At 44.3% G+C, this 18,321-nt stretch overlaps 1 protein-coding gene across 1 annotated transcript in view; it reads right to left on the bottom strand.

Annotated features, from left to right (window-relative positions):
- Window positions 1–1,825: 1,825 nt before the first annotated feature.
- Window positions 1,826–18,321, bottom strand: part of LOC309543320 (receptor-interacting serine/threonine-protein kinase 2-like) — a 41,821-nt gene continuing 25,325 nt past the window's right edge. Inside the window, exons 4-6 of the mRNA XM_082242778.1 lie at window positions 17,697–17,746; window positions 8,555–8,713; window positions 1,826–1,877 (exon numbers count right to left, since the gene is read on the bottom strand). Coding sequence (XP_082098904.1) covers window positions 1,870–1,877; window positions 8,555–8,713; window positions 17,697–17,746 — 217 coding nt within the window. The 3' untranslated portion in view covers window positions 1,826–1,869. The remainder of the gene's footprint in view (window positions 1,878–8,554; window positions 8,714–17,696; window positions 17,747–18,321) is intronic.

The following is an 18,321-nucleotide window of genomic DNA, read 5'->3' as shown; positions in this document are numbered from 1 at the left end:
TTGAAGCCTATTACAGCCTCTGGCTCTAATCACGTGCTTAAAAAAAAAAAACCCTCATTGGAATCCATGCATCCGGCGCCCTGCATGTAGATTAGGGGGCCGGATGCAAGGATAGGGGGGAGGCAGGGCCCCTGCGCCCCTAATTGATGGGCCGCCACTGGACTTACCTCGGCACTGGGTCAGGCTCCGCCGGCGCAATCTGCTAAGCCCTAGGCGGCTGCCTAGGTCGCCTTACAGGTAGGGCCGGCCCTGCTTTGACTTACTATAGCCACCAAAAAAAACGAAGTACTGTAAATGTTCAATGTGTTTTCATCTTACCTTAGGAGGCTTTGGATTTTTTCCAGCTGCTTTTTGGTATAACTGTTTAGAATCTTGACTAATTCCTCCATTTTCTAGGGTTAAAATAAGAATGAACATACATGATGTACTGAACTGTGCAATCTGTTGCCAGAAAGGTAAGTAAACATAGCTCCCAAATAATTCACTTTTATAACTGTAAAGGCATTTTTTTTTATTTTGGATAGGTTTTAGACCCTCTACTAAGTTTTTATTTCTATGTATCTTTGCTGTATCCCAGCTGGAGACATGTACCCTTCCATTTGTCCTGGTGACCAATGTCCCTGAGACAGAAATTAAGGGGGAATCCAAAATTGTAGAGTTGTCACTACAGAAAGAGGTGAGGATAAATCTTCCAACAGGGACACCGGTTCTGGTGACCAATATCTAGTTGAAGTGATTTCCTGTATCTTCACTTCCTGTTTCACCTACAATGCAATCATTTAAGGGAAATCTCCCCAATGGGGCACAGGCAGCAGAAACAACTAGATATGGGTTACATAGTTAGTGAGGTTGAAAAAAGACACAAGTCCATCGGGTATTTAACCCTTCCGTACTCCAAGCTAAATTAAAAAGAAAGTTTTGGTTAAACATACCTAAAAGGCCATATATTATTAGTTGTGTCAGAATAATCCCTCATACAAAGCTGTTAGAGCTTGCAGAGGTTTTCATGCAAATACTGGCTTTGTAATTGTTGGAATTTGCATTGGTTTGGGTATACCGTACACCCCAACTCTCCGTACAGGGACACATGTCATGGCTGCTCAGGCCCTGTGTGCTGTAAGTGAGCAAAAGAGGAAGTAGCAGTATTTTGGAGGGCTCCAACAGTGCTGTCAAAGATTTGTTCTTAAAGTGACTCTTTCCCTAAACCGGCAGGAGCATGAACTCTTATTTCCTACAAACTCATCCGAGCTTACACAAGGCTAGGGACTCTTCCCAGTTTCATGTGACAGCACTGGACCAATCTTTAGGGACCAGTGCTGTCAGATGTGAGAAGGGGCAAGGGTCAGGTATTTCTCTCCTCTTGAATGGGAATGTTGGAGCAGTAAGTATATGCTAATAAGGAGGGGGTGAGTTAAGGGGGAGGTGTCTTGTAGCTCGAAGATATCAGTGACTGGCTTCCAGGTATTGGTTGCTGGCCACTTTAGTTGGCTGGGCCTGTAGGACGTCACTCCCGCACATGAACGGGAATTCAGTAGGCTTCGGCATTGCTGAATTTCTAAAGTGAGGCATGTATGCGAAGCTCTCTGTACAGGGGAAGACAAGTGCAGAAGAGACAAAGCATGTCTCTCTGCATTAAAAATCCTGCCTGTTCACCTTTTTTTTTAGTGTTTACATAAAGTTCAACCTTTTAAGTAATCCTTTTAGTTTATACCCCATGGGCAAAGAAAGGCTCATCCTAAGTAATTCAAATAGTTTTAGTTTTTTTAAGTAAAAAAATTGAAAATTTACTGTATTATATACAGTATGTGTTAATCAATTTACTTACCTTTTAGAAATTCCTTTGTATCTCCACTAATATAACCAGATGATTCAGCTTGCTGTAGAAAAAAAAGAGTATGTTTAAAAAAAAGTACCCCCAAATATTATATATATATATATATATATATATATATATATATATATATATATATATATATATATATTTAGCAGAGACCCTAGAGAGAGGCTTCCTTCTGGGATGACAACCATGCAGTGTGCGGCGTATGGTCTGAGCACTGACAGGCTGACCCCCCACCCCTTCAACCTCTGCAGCAAAGCTGGCAGCATTCATACATCTATTTCCCAAAGACAACCTCTGGATATGACGCTGAGCATTTCTTTGGTCGACCATGGCGAGGCCTGTTCTGAGTGGAACCTGTCCTGTTAAACCGTTGTATGGTGTTGGCCACCATGCTGCAGCTAAGTTTCAGGGTCTAGGCAATCTTCTTATAGTCTAGGCCATCTTTATTTAGAGCAGCAATTCTTTTTTTCAGATCCTCAGAGAGTTCTTTGCCATGAGGTGCCATGTTGAACTTCTAAACCCCCCACTTCCCCCCTTCTCTTTCAGCCCTCTCTATCAACCCTCACTCCCCCCTCTCTCAGCCCTCCCTCTCTCTCCCAGCCTTCTTTCTCTCTCTCAACCCTCTCTCTCTCTCTAAGCAGTACCCACCAACATTACCCGCCAGCAGAAACCGCCAGCAGTAATCGACATCAGTAACCGTCAGCATTACCCACCAGCAGTAACCGCCAGCAGTACCCGCCAGGACTACCTGCCAGCAGTAACCACCAGCGGTACCCACCAGCAGTAACCGCCAGCATTACCCGCCAGCACTACGTAACCGCCAGCAGTACCCACCAGCAGTAACCGCCAGCACTACCTGCCAGCAGTAACCGCTAGCACTACCCACCAGCTGTAGCCACCAGCTGTAGCCACCAGCTGTAACCACCAGCATTACCCGCCAGCAGTAACCTCTAGCAGTAACCTCCAGCATTACACACCAGCAGTACCCGCCAGCAGTACCCGCCAGCAGTCTGCAAAATAAGTAGAAAAGGTATGCGCATTAGCGTGTGTAAATTGTTGCAATATGCTTTTAAAAAAACTAGTTGTGTTTTTTCATAATATGTCATGTCCTTGTTCATACATGTATGAATAAGGACATTAGATTTTCTGGCTGCCTAAGTCACATGTGCTAGGGGTGCAACTAGCCCCCAGCACATAATTGTAAATATCCCAGCATGTGCAGTGTTTCTGACTCCTACCACCATGACCACTTCAAATCACTGAAGTGGTCATGGTGGTTAGAGTGTTCCTTTAATATCTTTAGTCCATTTGATTCCATTTTATTTGATCATGCTCTAGTGGTGTTAAATTAGTGTGGGGGGTGCGGCGGCGCAGGAAGGGCGCGGCAGCGTTTTATTACTTATATACCTTAACTATAGTATATATTTTTTATGCGGCCCGAGAAAATTTCTCTACGCTCAATGTGGCCCAGAGAAGCCAAAAGGTTGGACACCCATGCTTTAAAGCATAGTGGCAGGGCACAGGCTTTTTTTTTACTCGGGCTGTGGCTGTTTTCTAGAAAAATGTACTGTAAGAATTTGCACAACTTTTGTTTTGATGTTCCTAAATTGTATTTAGCGGATTTAAAATGAAAGTTCATTTGGGCTTTAATTTCTCTTGCACATAATTTGCACATGCCTTTACTCCTTTTGTAAGTTAACACCATTAAACTACACTGTATTTCTGGAAGATTAACATGTAAATACACATGACATGCAGCCATTGTGACAATATGGAGTACCTGATTTAGGAGATCCATGTTTATGACACGATCTTCAACACTTCGAACAGCACTTTTCACCTTTTTCTGATGAGCTTCATACATCATTGATGTATATTCACTGCAGTCTTAAAAAAAGGAACCATTGTAAATCAGTTTCCATGGCACTGCAAAGAATATGCTAGAAGGTTTATAAAAATAAATTATTGTATCCATTAAAGGCCAAACAATAACAAAACTCCCAGGATCCCACGGACCCAAGCCATGTCTCGGGATTGTTGCACTGACATTAACACTGAGGCTTGCTTCCCACTGACACCAATGCTGGGGCATTCTTCTTACCATTTGCCACCAAGGATGGGGCTTTGTTCCTCTCACTGACACCAACGCTGGGGCATTCTTCCTCCTACTGACCACTAATACGTGGGTATTCAACCTCCAATTGACCAACCAAGGATCGGGTATTCTACCTCCAACTGACAACCAGTGCTGGAGCATTCTTCGTCCCACTGACCACCAAGGATGGGGCTTTGTTTCTCCCACTGACACCACCGCTGAGGCATTCTTCCTCCTTCTGACCACTAATACTTGGGTATTCTACCTCCAATTGACCAACCAAGGATCGGGTATTCTACCTCCAACTGACAACCAGTGCTGGAGCATTCTTTCTCCCACTGACCACCAAGGATGGGGCTTTGTTTCTCCCACTGACACCACCGCTGAGGCATTCTACCTCCTTCTGACCACTAATACTTGGGTATTCTACCTCCAATTGACCAACCAAGGATCGGGTATTCTACCTCCAACTGACAACCAGTGCTGGAGCATTCTTTCTCCCACTGACCACCAAGGATGGGGCTTTGTTTCTCCCACTGACACCAATGATGGAGCATTTTTCCTCCCTCTGACGCCTAGGGCATTCTTCCTCCCACTGGCCACCAATGCTGTGGCTTTCTTCCTTTTACTTTTACTGACAACAAACCTGGGCATGCTTTCTCCCACTGACGTCAATGATGGAGCATTCTTCCACACACTGACACCAACATATGAGCATTCTTCTTTCCACTGACTACCAAGGATGCAGCATTTTCTTCTACCACTGGCCAGGCATGGGTAACATGGGTCCATAAAATAATGTAAAGATAAGGTGCAACAGCCCAATGGGATAAAGAGATCTTCCATAGCTGCCGGGTGTGGAAAGGCAGTAGCACAGCTGCAGTTACAATCATGAAGTGAGATAATCCGCAACTCCTTGCTTTTGACCTCTAGGAATGGTTCTAAACGCAAACGCCCGCAAACGCCCGCTAAACGCGGGTACAAGCGCAACCGAACGGACGTTTCAAAGTCCTAAAAATTCCAGCATTCAAAGGGACTTTTAACAACGTCCCGTGTACATGGACCCTTAAGTGTTAGGTAGCCTATTTTAGATAGACTATATTTTCTGAGATAGATCTTATAAGAGAGCTCATGAGAGAGAGATCTTTTATGAGGCAGGATAAAACAGTCTTTCTAGCCCGTAGATAGAGATCAGGCAGGCTACGTTTGCTGCTCTGAATGTCAGCTAGTTTTTGACGGACTATATTCTTTGAGACCGATTTGGATAAGAGAGCTCATGAGAGAGAGATTTTCTATGAGGCAGGGTTGAACAACCTTTCTAAACCCTAGATATAGATCAGGCAGGCTATGCTTGCGACTTGAAATGTCAGGTAGCCATTGAGCTTTGTGAGCAGGGAACAGATATTACCCTTAAGGCCCGTACACACTTGACGGAAATCGGACGAAATATCCTCCGTTTTCTCTCTCTTTCTTGCTCAGCGTTCATAACTGTTTTTAGTTGACAGTGCATTAATGTTCTCAAAATTTCTCCTCCAATTTTTTGGGACATTTGTTCCTAGACTTCCGGGTTGTCAGCAACTTCAGATCATGTACGGTCTTTCGTATCCGATTTTTCACGGACGTACTGCATACACATTAAACAAAAATTGGTCGTCTGGGGACGGACGATAAAAATTTTGGTGTTTGTCCCTCCGTTTTTTTTCGTTGAAAATGTCGGCATCGGCTGCTGAAAGTTGTGTACACACTAGCCGAATTGTACGATTTTACCTCGGACGGGAATTTTCGGCAGATTTTCTACTAGTGTGTACCCCACTTTAGTTGCTAGTTTTGATACCAGTTAAGGTATTCTGTTCAGCTGGAGAGACAGGGCCTTCCAGCTTTTAGACCAGGGGTCTTCAAACTATGGCCCTCCAGTTGTTCAGCAGCTACAATTCCCATCATGCCTACTCATGTCTGTGAGTTTTATAATGCCTCATGGGATGTGTAGTTCGGTAACAGCTGGAGGGCCGTAGTTTGAGGGTCCTTGTTTTAGACAGACTGGATGAAAAAGAGGAGCTGGATTATGCGGCTACCCAGATTCTCATAGACTATTCAGTCTAGATAGACACAATTTGGCATTATATATAGGAGATAGCAATTCGTACCCTCTTACTCTTCTCTCATGATCTGTCTTTTTCTTTTCTTTTCAATATTATGTGTATATACTCAAAGCCATTGGCCAACCAAAATTCATACACCTTCCCTTTTTGTTAACATTTCAGTCCAGGCAATATTTTTATAGGAATGAATAAAAGTTATATTATAAATACATATGGTTTATGCAGTGGTGGGATTCAAATATTGTAGTAACCAGTTCCGACTTTCCCAGCAGAATGACCAGCGTGCCCCCTTTTAATGCAGAATGACCAGCGTGCCCCCTTTTAATGCAGAGTGACCACCGTGCCCCCCTTTCAATGCACAGTGACCACCGTACCCCCCTTTCAATGCACAGTGACCAGCGTGCCCCCCTTTCAATGCACAGTGACCAGCGTGCCCCCCTTTCAATGCACAGTGACCAGCGTGCCCCCCTTTCAATGCACAGTGACCAGCGTGCCCCCTTTCAATGCACAGTGACCACCGTGCCCCCCTTTCAATGCACAGTGACCACCGTACCCCCCTTTCAATGCACAGTGCCCCCCCTGCCCCCCTTTCAATGCACAGTGACCAGCGTGCCCCCCTTTCAATGCACAGTGACCAGCGTGCCCCCTTTCAATGCACAGTGACCAGCGTACCCCCCTTTCAATGCACAGTGACCAGCGTGCCCCCCTTTCAATGCACAGTGACCACCGTGCCCCCTTTCAATGCACAGTGACCAGCGTTCCCCACTTTCAAAGCACAGTGACCAGCATGCTCCCTTTCAATGCACAGTGACCACCGTGCCCCCCTTTCAATGCACAGTGACCACCGTGCCCCCCTTTCAATGCACAGTGACCACCGTGCCCTCCTTTCAATGCACAGTGACCAGCGTGCCCCCCTTTCAATGCACAGTGACCACCGTGCCCCCCTTTCAATGCACAGTGACCACCGTGCCCCCCTTTCAATGCACAGTGACCACCGTGCCCCCCTTTCAATGCACAGTGACCAGCATGCCCCCCTTTCAATGCACAGTGACCAGCGCCGCGTGCCCCCCTTTCAATGCAGAGAGACCAGCATGCCCCCTTTCAATGCACAGTGACCACAGCATTGCCCCCTATCATTGCAGAGTTCCCCAGCATTTCCCCAATCATTGCAGAGTGCCCCAGCATTGCCCCATCATTGCATTTTCATTCGCTATTGTCACAGAATGGGCGAGCTCGGGGCGCACTGCTCTGCTCCCTGGCTGCCACGTCTGCAGCTGCGCGGTCAGGCGCGCAGCTTAGAGGGAACAGCCAGTTTTGCGAACTTGCAGAAATATAGTAACCGGTTCTATGGAACCGGTGCGAACGGCTGAATCCCACCACTGGGTTTATGGTGAGTAAGAGAACACACCCTTCGTTCAGTGTAGCTTCAGAAACCAATATTTACCACATAAACAGAAGCAAATTCAAATTTAGCAAACCTTTTAAAAAAAAAAAAGGTAATGAGCCCGTTTATACTCACCATGATCTCATATACCTCTCCCATACATTACCCTGACCCTCCTCCCACCCCACTTGTTCCTGTTTCTTTTTCTTTTCTTTCTTTCACCCCCTTTCTTTATTACGGCACCACCTAGTAGCAATACTAGCCGTTGCTGCGGGCTTTGCCCTCAGCATTTGAATGCTTTATGTATTATTGTTTCCAGGGAATAGGTCACAGCATTTGACTATATTTTATACTTTACTATCTTATGCCGCACTTTCGTGACCCTGATTCCTTTGTTGTTTATGTATATGATACTCACATGTTTCATTGCGCTTCAATTTGTATTATTGTTTATGAAGCTTTTGTTTATATTTGTATTTCTTGCAATAAAGCTTTTTATTGGAAAAAAAAAAAAAGGTAAATGGGTCTTCAAATATTGTAGATCTGCTTTTTAAATTAGGTTAATGATTCCTCAGAAAATGTTTTAGGTAAATCTGACATTTGGTCGTTTATAACAGACCATCTAACAGCTGACATAAATCTGACCATAGATGGTTCGAATCTTGGCTGGTACAGCAGGGGCCGGCCGAGATTCAAAACATCTATAGGCAGGCTGAATTTACCCAAGTTGATCCATCATTCAACTTTGGTACAACCAGCATGTTGGAATTTTGGCAGGGAAGGCTCCCTATACCCCACCAGCCGAACACAATAATAGCTCCGTGGGAGGAATCCCCCCATCAATACTGTGTTCTTGGGCAAATTGAGCGGTTTTCTTCCGTAGAGGTGTGCTCACCAGCACAGACAACTGAGGGGGGTCAAAGTTTGTCCACATTTCCAGCCACCTTCCAATGTCATTACTCTTCTGTTGGTGGGATTTTCTGCCTCTGTCAGAACTACTGTGTACTCTCTATTTACTCCTAGCATTAGACTCATTGTCAGATAAAATCACAAGATACAATAAAATTGCATGATAAGCCTCTTATAGCTGACCTTACTGCATGCACTTCTAGACATTATGATGTCATTACACTTACCATGGAAGCTGGGTCTGTTATCTGCATTGTGATCCCAGCATCTCATCATTAACTCTTTGGCTTCGGGCACCATTCTAACATCACGGTACCGGTCTAGGACACTCACTGCGGGCCTCTGACCATCAGTTACACAGCGCATGATTATTGCTGAAGGAACCCCTAAGAAACAGAAGAGATTTCTGATATTAATAACACCCTGGTGTTTGTATGTGGATACCAAACTTCTCTAAATAATAAAATTCATAATAGAGGATGTAGCTCTCCCATATAAATGCAACATATGTAACATGTATGCGATTGTATGCCAGGTCTGCTAGGTTGTACTGAGCCATTCTCTTCAGTACAGCCTTACAAATCCGACATTCCAATATATATATATATATATATATATATATATATATATACAGTATCTCACAAAAGTGAGTACACCCCTCACATTTTTGTAAATATATTATTATATCTTTTCATGTGATAACACTGACATGACACTTTGCTACAATATAAAGTAGTGAGTGTACAGCTTGTATGACAGTGTATATTTGCTATCCCCTCAAAATAACTCAACACACAGCCATTCAGGTCTAAACTGCTGGCAACAAAATTGAGTAAACCCCCTAAGTGAAAATGTCCAAATTGGGACAAATTAGCCAGTTTTCTTTCCTGGTGTCATGTGACTGGTTAGTGTTACAAGGTCTCAGGTGTGAATGGGGAGCAGGTGTGTTAAATTTGGTGTTATCGCTCTCACTCTCTCATACTGGTCACTGGAAGTTCAACATGGCACCCCATGGCAAAGAACTGATCTGAAAAAAAGAATTGTTGCTCTACATAAAGATGGCCTGGGCTAGAAGAAGATTGCCAAGACACTGAAACTAAGCTGCAGCACGGTGGCCAAGACCATACAGCGGTTTAACAGTACCGGTTCCACTCTGAAACGGGCTTCCCCATGGTCGACCAAAGAAGTTCAGTACACCTGCTCAGCGTCATATCCAGAGGTTGTCTTTGGGAAATAGACGTATGAGTGCTCCCAGCATTGCTGCTGAGGTTGAAGGAGTGGGGGGGGGGGGGGGGTCACCCTTTCAGTGCTCAGACCATACGCCGCACACTGCATCAAATTGGTCTGCATGGCTGTCATCCCAGAAGGAAGCCTTTCCTAAAGATGATGCACAAGAAAGCCTATAAACAGTTTTCTGAAGACAAGCGGACTAAGGACATGGATTACTGGAACCATGTCCTGTGGTCTGATGAGACCAAGATAAACGTATTTGGTTCAGATGGTGTCAAGCATGTGCGGCGGCAACCAGTTGAGGAGTACAAAGACAAGTGTGTCTTAACTACAGTCAAGCATGGTGGTGGGAGTTCCGGAACTGGGGAGCTACAGTTCATTGAGGGAACTATGAATGCCAACATGTCTTGTGACATACTGAAGCAGAGCATGATCCCCTCCCTTATGAGACTGGGCCGCAGGGCAGTATTCCAACATGATAATGATCCAAAACACACCTCCAAGATGACCACTGCCTTTCTAAAGATTGCCTGTTGCATGTGTCCAGGTGTGAGTAACTTGGTCTGGGGGAGTGTCCCCACTGTATCCAATAGGGGAACCTGTTGGAAAGTGGAGGAAACCTGGCCAGTGGCAAATGGACTTTTGTGGCAGTCCCAGTGGGAGGGCACTACCGCAGTGCATCCTGCAATTGACCATAAAAGCCAAGGGCACATGTGACAGGGCGTCTTTGGCAGGAATCAGAGTCCCAGGAGGAGGGTGACGGCTGTCTCTCCTCCTGCTGTCTGAGGAAGGTGGTCACAGGCAGTCGGCCTAGTGAGCCAGGTGTGAAGCTGAACCTGAAGGATCCTGGAACGCTGACGGTGGAGCTACTGGCAGAGTCACCTGGGAAAAACAGTGTCCTTGAGTACTGTGTACGGTGACCTTGGCTCCTTTCCCTTCCAAATGAACTTTAATATCATTGTTTTTACTGTTTGAAATAGTTCTGTGGGATAGCTATTGGTAACATTTAAAATTTATATAAGATTTTGGAAAGTATTACCATCTTGACCATGTTTATTCGGCCCAGCTAATGAAAGTGGCCGTAGTAATATTTTTTTATATCTGCTTTTATCTCATTTAGCATAGGGGTATAGTTTACATGGTATAGGCTCTTTAGAGAAGAGGCTAGGTTTATTCCTAGGTATTTTAATTCTGATTTTGCCCATGTGAATGGAAATTCCTTTTGCAGAGCAAGTTCTTCTCTCTTACTTAGCCTGATGTTCAAAATGTCTGACTTTATTGGATTAATCTTGAAATTTGAGATTTCCCCATAATTTTTTTGTTTTTTTTTTTATTATATTTGAAAGTGTTATTCTAGGGTTGGTTAATGTAAAATAGAATGTCGTCAGCATGTGCTCCGGCCGTAGACTGGAAGTGACGTCACCACGGCTTTCCCGACGCGTTGCGTCACAATCACACAAGACTTTATCAAGGGTGGTGACGTCACTTCCGGTCTATGGCCGAGACCGGAAGTACTGGAACTGACCGCATTGGTGGCATTCTTCTCCTTTGAAAGCAAATTTTAATCTGCCTAGTTGTAAGTCCAACTTTATTTTTGACTTATTAAATACTTTATTAACCTACTACACTATGAGAGTCCTCCATATTTCTTCCTGGTAAACGAGTACCTAAGAGTCTTACAGCGGATATTACATACTGGAGACCATTATAGAAGACCATTATTTGATGCATTCGGTGTACCCACTTACTTGATGAATACAACAGAAGAGAGACCTCCGAAAGTCTACAGGTTGACTATTGATACCTGAAACGCTCTTCTGAGTGTTAATGGAGGTGAGCGGCCGTTGCACTTAAATGTGGATTCGTAGCTCACCAAAGTCCGCACTGGGGTCACCGGAAGTATCCTGGTCACTGCACCGCATATGAACTTTGTTTCTTCACTTTTCAGCATTTTGTGCACTTTTTGCACTTTATTTCTGGGGCTGATATTTATTATTTTTATTACACTTATCACAGTGTATATATTTAGCACTTGGAGCTACATTTATTATCATCACTCTTTTTTTCACTACTACTTGATTTATATTTTTCGTTGTGCAATTGAAGAGTCGCAGTGGTTTACTCTTCATAGGGCAGTTATTGAATTTTCCTTTTTTTTTCTATTTATTTTTATCAACACTTGATCAGAAATATTGTATTTATTCACTCTTGCAACTGTAAAGTCACAGTGGTTCACCTTTCACAGGATATTCACTCAGTTGCAATTAATTTATTTTTTCTTTCTTTCTTATTGATCACCTTTGTATAACTACGTAATTACACCATTATCTACCATCTTTATTAATTTGGCACATGAGCACTTTGTGAACATTTTTTTATCGTATTTTAGAGGATTGATGAAGATTTTATAGTATTTATAATATCATTAGTTTTACATACACTTTATTTATGATTCACCGATTTTAGAATATTTTCGCTGATTCTTTTATTCCTTTTATACATTTGCCACTGTACATTCCATTCCCTGCAGTTGTCCCTTCAGAAATATGTACCATCCTTCTGGGTCAACCAGTCTATCTTCCAAGAAGAATCTTATGTCCTTTGCCATGCCAATTGCTACCCCTTTTGCTCTCTTCGTTGGTGAATCTCCATAGTACCAGACCGGGTAATTATTTAAATATAATTTCACATTTGTGTCTTGTGCTCTGTGTTTTTCCTGCAGGAAAATTATACTAGCAGTGTAACGTTTTGAGTTCTTCTAGACCCTTATGTCTTTTGATTGGCGTATTTAGTCCTCTTACATTGTATGTCAAGAAATTCAAGGTATTCGTGTTGTCTCTCCTTCTCCTCTCTCCTCCTGTGCTTTACCTCCTGCCCCAACTGCCTTCGATCTAGGTAGAATGCGGGTGTTGGGGCATTTCCTAAGGATCATACAGAAAGACTCAACCCAGAGATTAGAAGAGGAGACAACATCATCAAATGATTTTACAACTTTTGAACTTTTGCACATAGTTTCTTCTTTACTTTCCCACCTTTATCCCTACATCCCCCTACCCCCCTTCTCTCTCCTCCCCCCTTCACATGCCCTTCTCCCCCTTTAACCATCTCCATTCCCTCCCTCCTTCCCCCTTCCTCCCTCTACTGATCTTGGCAAGATGTAATTTTGACGATCTCATGGTCCTAGAGTAGTTTTGTGTTGTTCCTTTTGGGCAATTCCTTGCCCGTCAAATCTTTTTACTAGTGGGTGGTGCACTATCCAGTGCACTCGTTAGACTCATTCTCCCTTACTTAGGGGAATGAGTTTTGGGGCCCACTAGTGAGTTAGGTTCACCATCCTAAGTTTCCTGACTCCTTCCATCTCCTCCTCCCCTCCCAAACAACCCCCCTCCCCCCCCCGCACAGTCCCCTCCCGGCAGCTCTTTGCCCTCGCTTCTGTTTAAGTTCACAGTTCAGTTTCTTTTCTTGGAGGCCGATAGCCACTGTTCTTCTTCTTGATTTATTTCTTCTATCTTATCTTCGCACCAACCGGATGTTTGGTATGTGAATTTCCAGATTTTTACAGAAGCCCTGCAGTTCTTCTGGGAATCTCAATTTTGCCATGCATCCTTCCCTACAGGGCCAGTTGTACTGTATTCAATGGTTTTATATCAACTCCAAGAGTGGTTTCATTAATCTCCTTCTTCTCAATGTTTCCTGTGCCAGGTCTGTGAAGATCTGGAGCTCGTTGCTTTCGTATTTTACTGGTGTCCTTCTTTTCAAGCACTCCCAAATTTGGGCTTTTTCTTCATAATTCTGAAATCCTATAATTTCATCTTTTGGAGCTTCCACTGGTGTACCTTTTGATCTTCTAATCCAGTGTACTCTTTCTATTTGTGTGTGTTCTGCTTTCTATTTGTGTCTGTTATTAGAGCTCTGTCTAATAACGGGTTAAAGATTTTCCTAATTTTATCTGTTAGATCTTCCCCATGTGTTGGTTCTGGTAGGCCTCGTATTCTCAGGTTCTTCCTTCTGTTCCGGTTTTCTTGGTCTTCCAGTTTATCTACCAAGTTCCTCTGTTCCTTTTTTAGAGATTTAATTTCTCTTTTTAACTCATTTATTATTTGTTTGTAGCTGTCTTGTCTTTTTCCCTATCTTCAACACGTGACAATATATATGGCCCAGATCATTATGTATTGTTGCCATTTCTTATTTTAGAGATTTTTCTAGTGCCGCAAACCTAGCCGCCATTTCCATTTTTGTAGGCAATTGGGTGTTCGTGTTTTGTTCTACAGTGTGGTCCGCTCTCTGGGTCACTCTCTAGATCTCGTTCCATTCCTAGTTGCCCAAGAGTGTTTATACCCATTGGTGATCTATTTTGTCCATTTTTTTTCCTTTGTTTCTGCCTGTCTTGCACGGGTTCCCTGTTATTTTTCTGGTACTTGCTTATCTAAGCCGTCTTCTTGTGTCATGTACTTTTTAATTGTTCCAGAGCTTGAGCTTATCTGTGGTGTATTTGCAGTCGCTCCTCCTCTTGTTGTTTTGCCTTTAATGATTATATAGTTTGTTGTCCGACCCCTTAATTCGCAGACCCCTGTGGTGCTTTTATGTCCCTCGTGTAACTGATTGAGTTCAAACATCTGATTGAGTACAAACATCAGTGCTAAGCAAAATCAATAGCAATAGAAAAAAGGAAATATGTAGGAGAAAACAACTCACCACTCTTTAGAGGGGGTCTTCAACAGAGATAGTTGACGTACGTTGGGGGGATCGGTTTTCCTATTGAGACTGCTTGGGTCGGGCGCCCCAGAGGGATTCTGCTTGCCTGTCTCAGCTGGGATTATTATGCCTGTGAGTATCCAGTCAGGTGAGCTTTTCCTTGATCTCCACTCTTTAGCCGGTCTCACCGCTCTCCTGCGGAACCTCAGCTCTTTCCGGAGCTCCCCTGGGTGCCCCTGAGCACCAATGATTGCTGTTCAGCTTGTCCCAGTCATCCTCAGCTATCCTCGGGCATCTCCACATCGTCAGCCATACCAGAGCCTATGTTCTCTTGCACGACCTGGCTGACGCCGACCCACCCAAACTCCCGGAGTCCTCCAGAGACGCCAGACAGCCCGCCTTTCGACAAACCGTCTCTTCACCCCCTGCTGCCTCCACCATTCGTGCCAGGAGTCACTGAACCCTCTCCGACTGGGAGAGGGTAAGAGCAGTGTCGGGCTAGGTAGGGGACAGGAACGGGATGGACGGGGGGCTCAGGTATACCGCAGCATAGGTAAATGGCTGCTTGGAGCTCCTAGCACGAGCTCCCTACACGCACCATTCATAGGCGCCTCCCCCCTTAATACCACTTTAAATGTTGCATGCAACCCTGAGACTTTCTTAGCCATGTAAATACACTCGGGATGATTTACTAAAACAGGAGCACAGTGCAAAATCTGGTGCAGCTGTGCATGATAGCCAATCAGCTTCTAACCTCAGCTTATTCAATTACTGGAAGATGATTGGTTTCTTTGCAGAGCTGCACCAGATTTTGCACTCCCCAGTTTTAGTAAATCAACCCCACTACTTCTCCAAGTGAATCCACACTAGGGAGGTGTTGTGATCACAAATAGAAATAACACTGGAGCTGGATAAATTTCTATATCTAAAACCCAGGTTATAAAAGACATAATTTTAAACTAGTGATGCACCGAAATTTCGGCCGAAAATGGGCTTATTCCATTTCGGCCGAAAATGGGTTAAATATGCCAATACTAAAGATGGCCGCCGCGGGCACAGCGCAGGTTTCAAAAAAACCGCCTCTGGGCGGCGGCCCGCCTCCCGGTGATGTCGCTACTACTGTGATCTGTGCATGAATTAATTAACACACCGGCGGGCGGGCGATCGGGCGGGCGGGCGAGCGACCGCTAATAGCTGTAACTATGTGAGCGCTTCACTTCCCTGTCAGTGGGACGATGTGCATGAATGAACTGCCCCCGGGCGGACGAGCGGCCACTAATAGCTATAACTATGTGAGTGCTTCACTTCCCTGTCAGGCATGTATCTCCGCTGACAGGGAAGTGAAGCACTCACATAGTTATAGCTATTAGCGGCCGCTCGCCCGTCCTCCTGCCCGGTGTCAGTTCATTCATACACATCGTCCCGCTGACAGGGAAGTGAATCGCTCACATAGTTACAGCTATATGCGGCCGCTCGCCCGCCCGCCCGGTGTGTTAATTCATTCATGCACAAATCGCAGTAGTAGTGACATCACCGGGAGGCGGGCCGCCGGCCAGAGGTGGGTTTTTTGAAAGGAAGGACACAGGAGGAGCCGAGTGAAAGTAAGGAGATTACATTGGGATGGTGAGGGACGCTGAGGCAGGGGGGGGAGGGATGCTGAGGCAGGGGGAGAGGGATGCTGAGGCGGGGGGGGGGGAACGCTGAGGTAAGCTTACCAATGATATTTGTATTATGCAGCATGAGGGGGTTAATATATTGTCACTGCTGGTCACTGATGAATTAGTGACCGACCAGTGGCAGTTAATTAACCCCTTTGTGCTGCATTAGTGCAACCAGTAGCAGTGCAACCAATGTTAATTAACACTGATACTGGTTGCACTAATGCAAAGGTGGGGTTAATTAACTGCCACTGGTCAGTCACTAATTCATCAGTGACCAGCAGTGACAATGCATTAACCCCCTCATGCTGCATAATACAAATACCATTGGTAATTAAATTAACCACTATACTGCGACAGGGTGGCAGCTACAAGTGTACGCCTGCCTGTTTTTGGTGTATGCCCCTGTTCTATCTATTTTAAAATTATTTGGGGGGAAAAAGTAATTTTCGGTTTTGGCCCAGAATTTTCATTTCGGTGCATCCCTAATTTAAACCCAAGAACAACATTCACAAACTGTACTGTACCTATAGAGGAGTTTTGTCACCCTAGGACCAGCAATGTTTTAGGACTGCAGAACACTATTCCCCTCCACACCTGTATAACATATTGGGAGGTGTTCTGTAGTAGACAGAGATAACTTGTGTATGACCGATAAGACTGCTTGAGATAAAGCTGCATAACCCACAGGAAGTTACAAGGTTACTGGAATTCTGGCAGAACATCACCCCTGATGAATTTTAAGTGATTTTTTAGAAGCACTTCAACACTCAACATGAGCATTCCCATCGCATTCGTTGGTGCCTGTTCACACTTGGGCATTGTCTCACTCGAAGCTCGAAAAGGTAGGTACCTGAGCTCCTCCGAGGCAGAAATGTGTATCTTTGGTCCCTACAAACTTCAACGGGAGCAACTGAACAATGGCGGAAAATGCGCACAAAATGTTTTACTTGCAATTTCTTGCCTCTTCTTTTTCTATTTTGCTAGCTAGATTTTCATTGGCTAAAACAGAAAATGCTCCAGCCTAAAACCACTTGAAACTGTGGCGATTTGACTGGAAGTGGGTACCTGTCAAAACAAGGTACCCTCTCTCCCCCTCCCCCCAAAAAAAAAGAGAGAAGAGGACATAAACAGGAACTTCCGCTTTAGGGTGAAGTTCTGCCTTAAACCAGCCATACATTCCATACATGGATTAAAATTCAGCTGGTCCCTGCTGAACTGGCCAAATTTCGATTCATGTATGTGCACCCTGGTTGTACAGAAGATGATCTAACAGACTCCTGTACAATCAGCTTGTTGGGTTTTTCCTGAATGATCAGTGCTGCCAGCTGTATCCGCCAACACTAATCACTGTGTTCTGATGACTTACAATACAAGGTAGATGACAAAACATGTTATCAAAGACGATACGGCTTTCCATTGGCTCAAACAAAATCTGCTGAAGCTTGAAAACTCCTAAAAAAATACATGCCATACGCTTTAAAAATGTGGAAAAACACGCAAAAAAAGTAAATACGCTCATACTCAAGTGTGAATAGGAGCTAATAATCCAATTAACAATTAAGAATGTGATAATAGTCAGCAAAATAACTGAAGCGGGTGTGGCAACATCTGCCTTGATTTATTTCATATTGGGGTACCTTCCTAAAAGCTCATTAGAACTTTTAACATAGCTCTGATGAAAAGCAAGACATATTCTATTTTGCAGGACAAGTCCAGTTCAATGTGACTAAATACTACTAGCTATGGGAAACATAACAAAAGAACGGGGGCTACAAGGACTTACCTGGATAAGGCTCTTCCCCTGAAAAAACTGTCCACGCTAAGATTCCAAAACTACAACACAGCAAAACATAGCAAAGAGTCAGTGTCTAAAATATGGTAAAAACAATATAAAACATCAATACAACTCATTGATATGTCAACATAAAAACGTTCATTTCCAGCTATGGCTATAATTCCTAATTATTCCTGGAACACTAGGTTTATAGCAAGTTTATTTTTCTTCAAACAAATACTGAGCTATGAAGAAGTAAAAATGCATTGCAATGCGGAAGGGTCAGTTCAGCTTCCATCAACTATAAATTAGAGGAACCTCACCCCGTGTCCACCACGCGTCCCGTGTAACAATAACTTTCCTCTTATCCTGTGTCCTGAATTCTCATACTCACCAGCTTAGCTAATACAGCCTTGCCCTGCTGTGACCTGCCACTTGGGTGCCACACACTAGGTCCCGTGGCGCCATCATCTGTTTTCCGGACCCGGACATCTCTTCTGGTTTCAGGCTCGCCAGCCGGTGTTCCGTGAAAAAAACCCTACCCGTGAAAATTCCCTACCCTCGTCACTTCCGGTGCACCTACGTCATTGAACAGCTGAGGAGCTTAGCATTGCGCATGCTCGGAGGGTATGGG

This window comes from Pelophylax lessonae (genome assembly GCF_965119305.1).
Source record: "Pelophylax lessonae genome assembly, chromosome: 13".
In the NCBI taxonomy this organism is placed as follows: Eukaryota; Metazoa; Chordata; class Amphibia; order Anura; family Ranidae; genus Pelophylax; species Pelophylax lessonae.
Note: the sequence above shows the minus strand (reverse complement) of the source record. Positions and strands in the feature narration are given on the sequence as shown.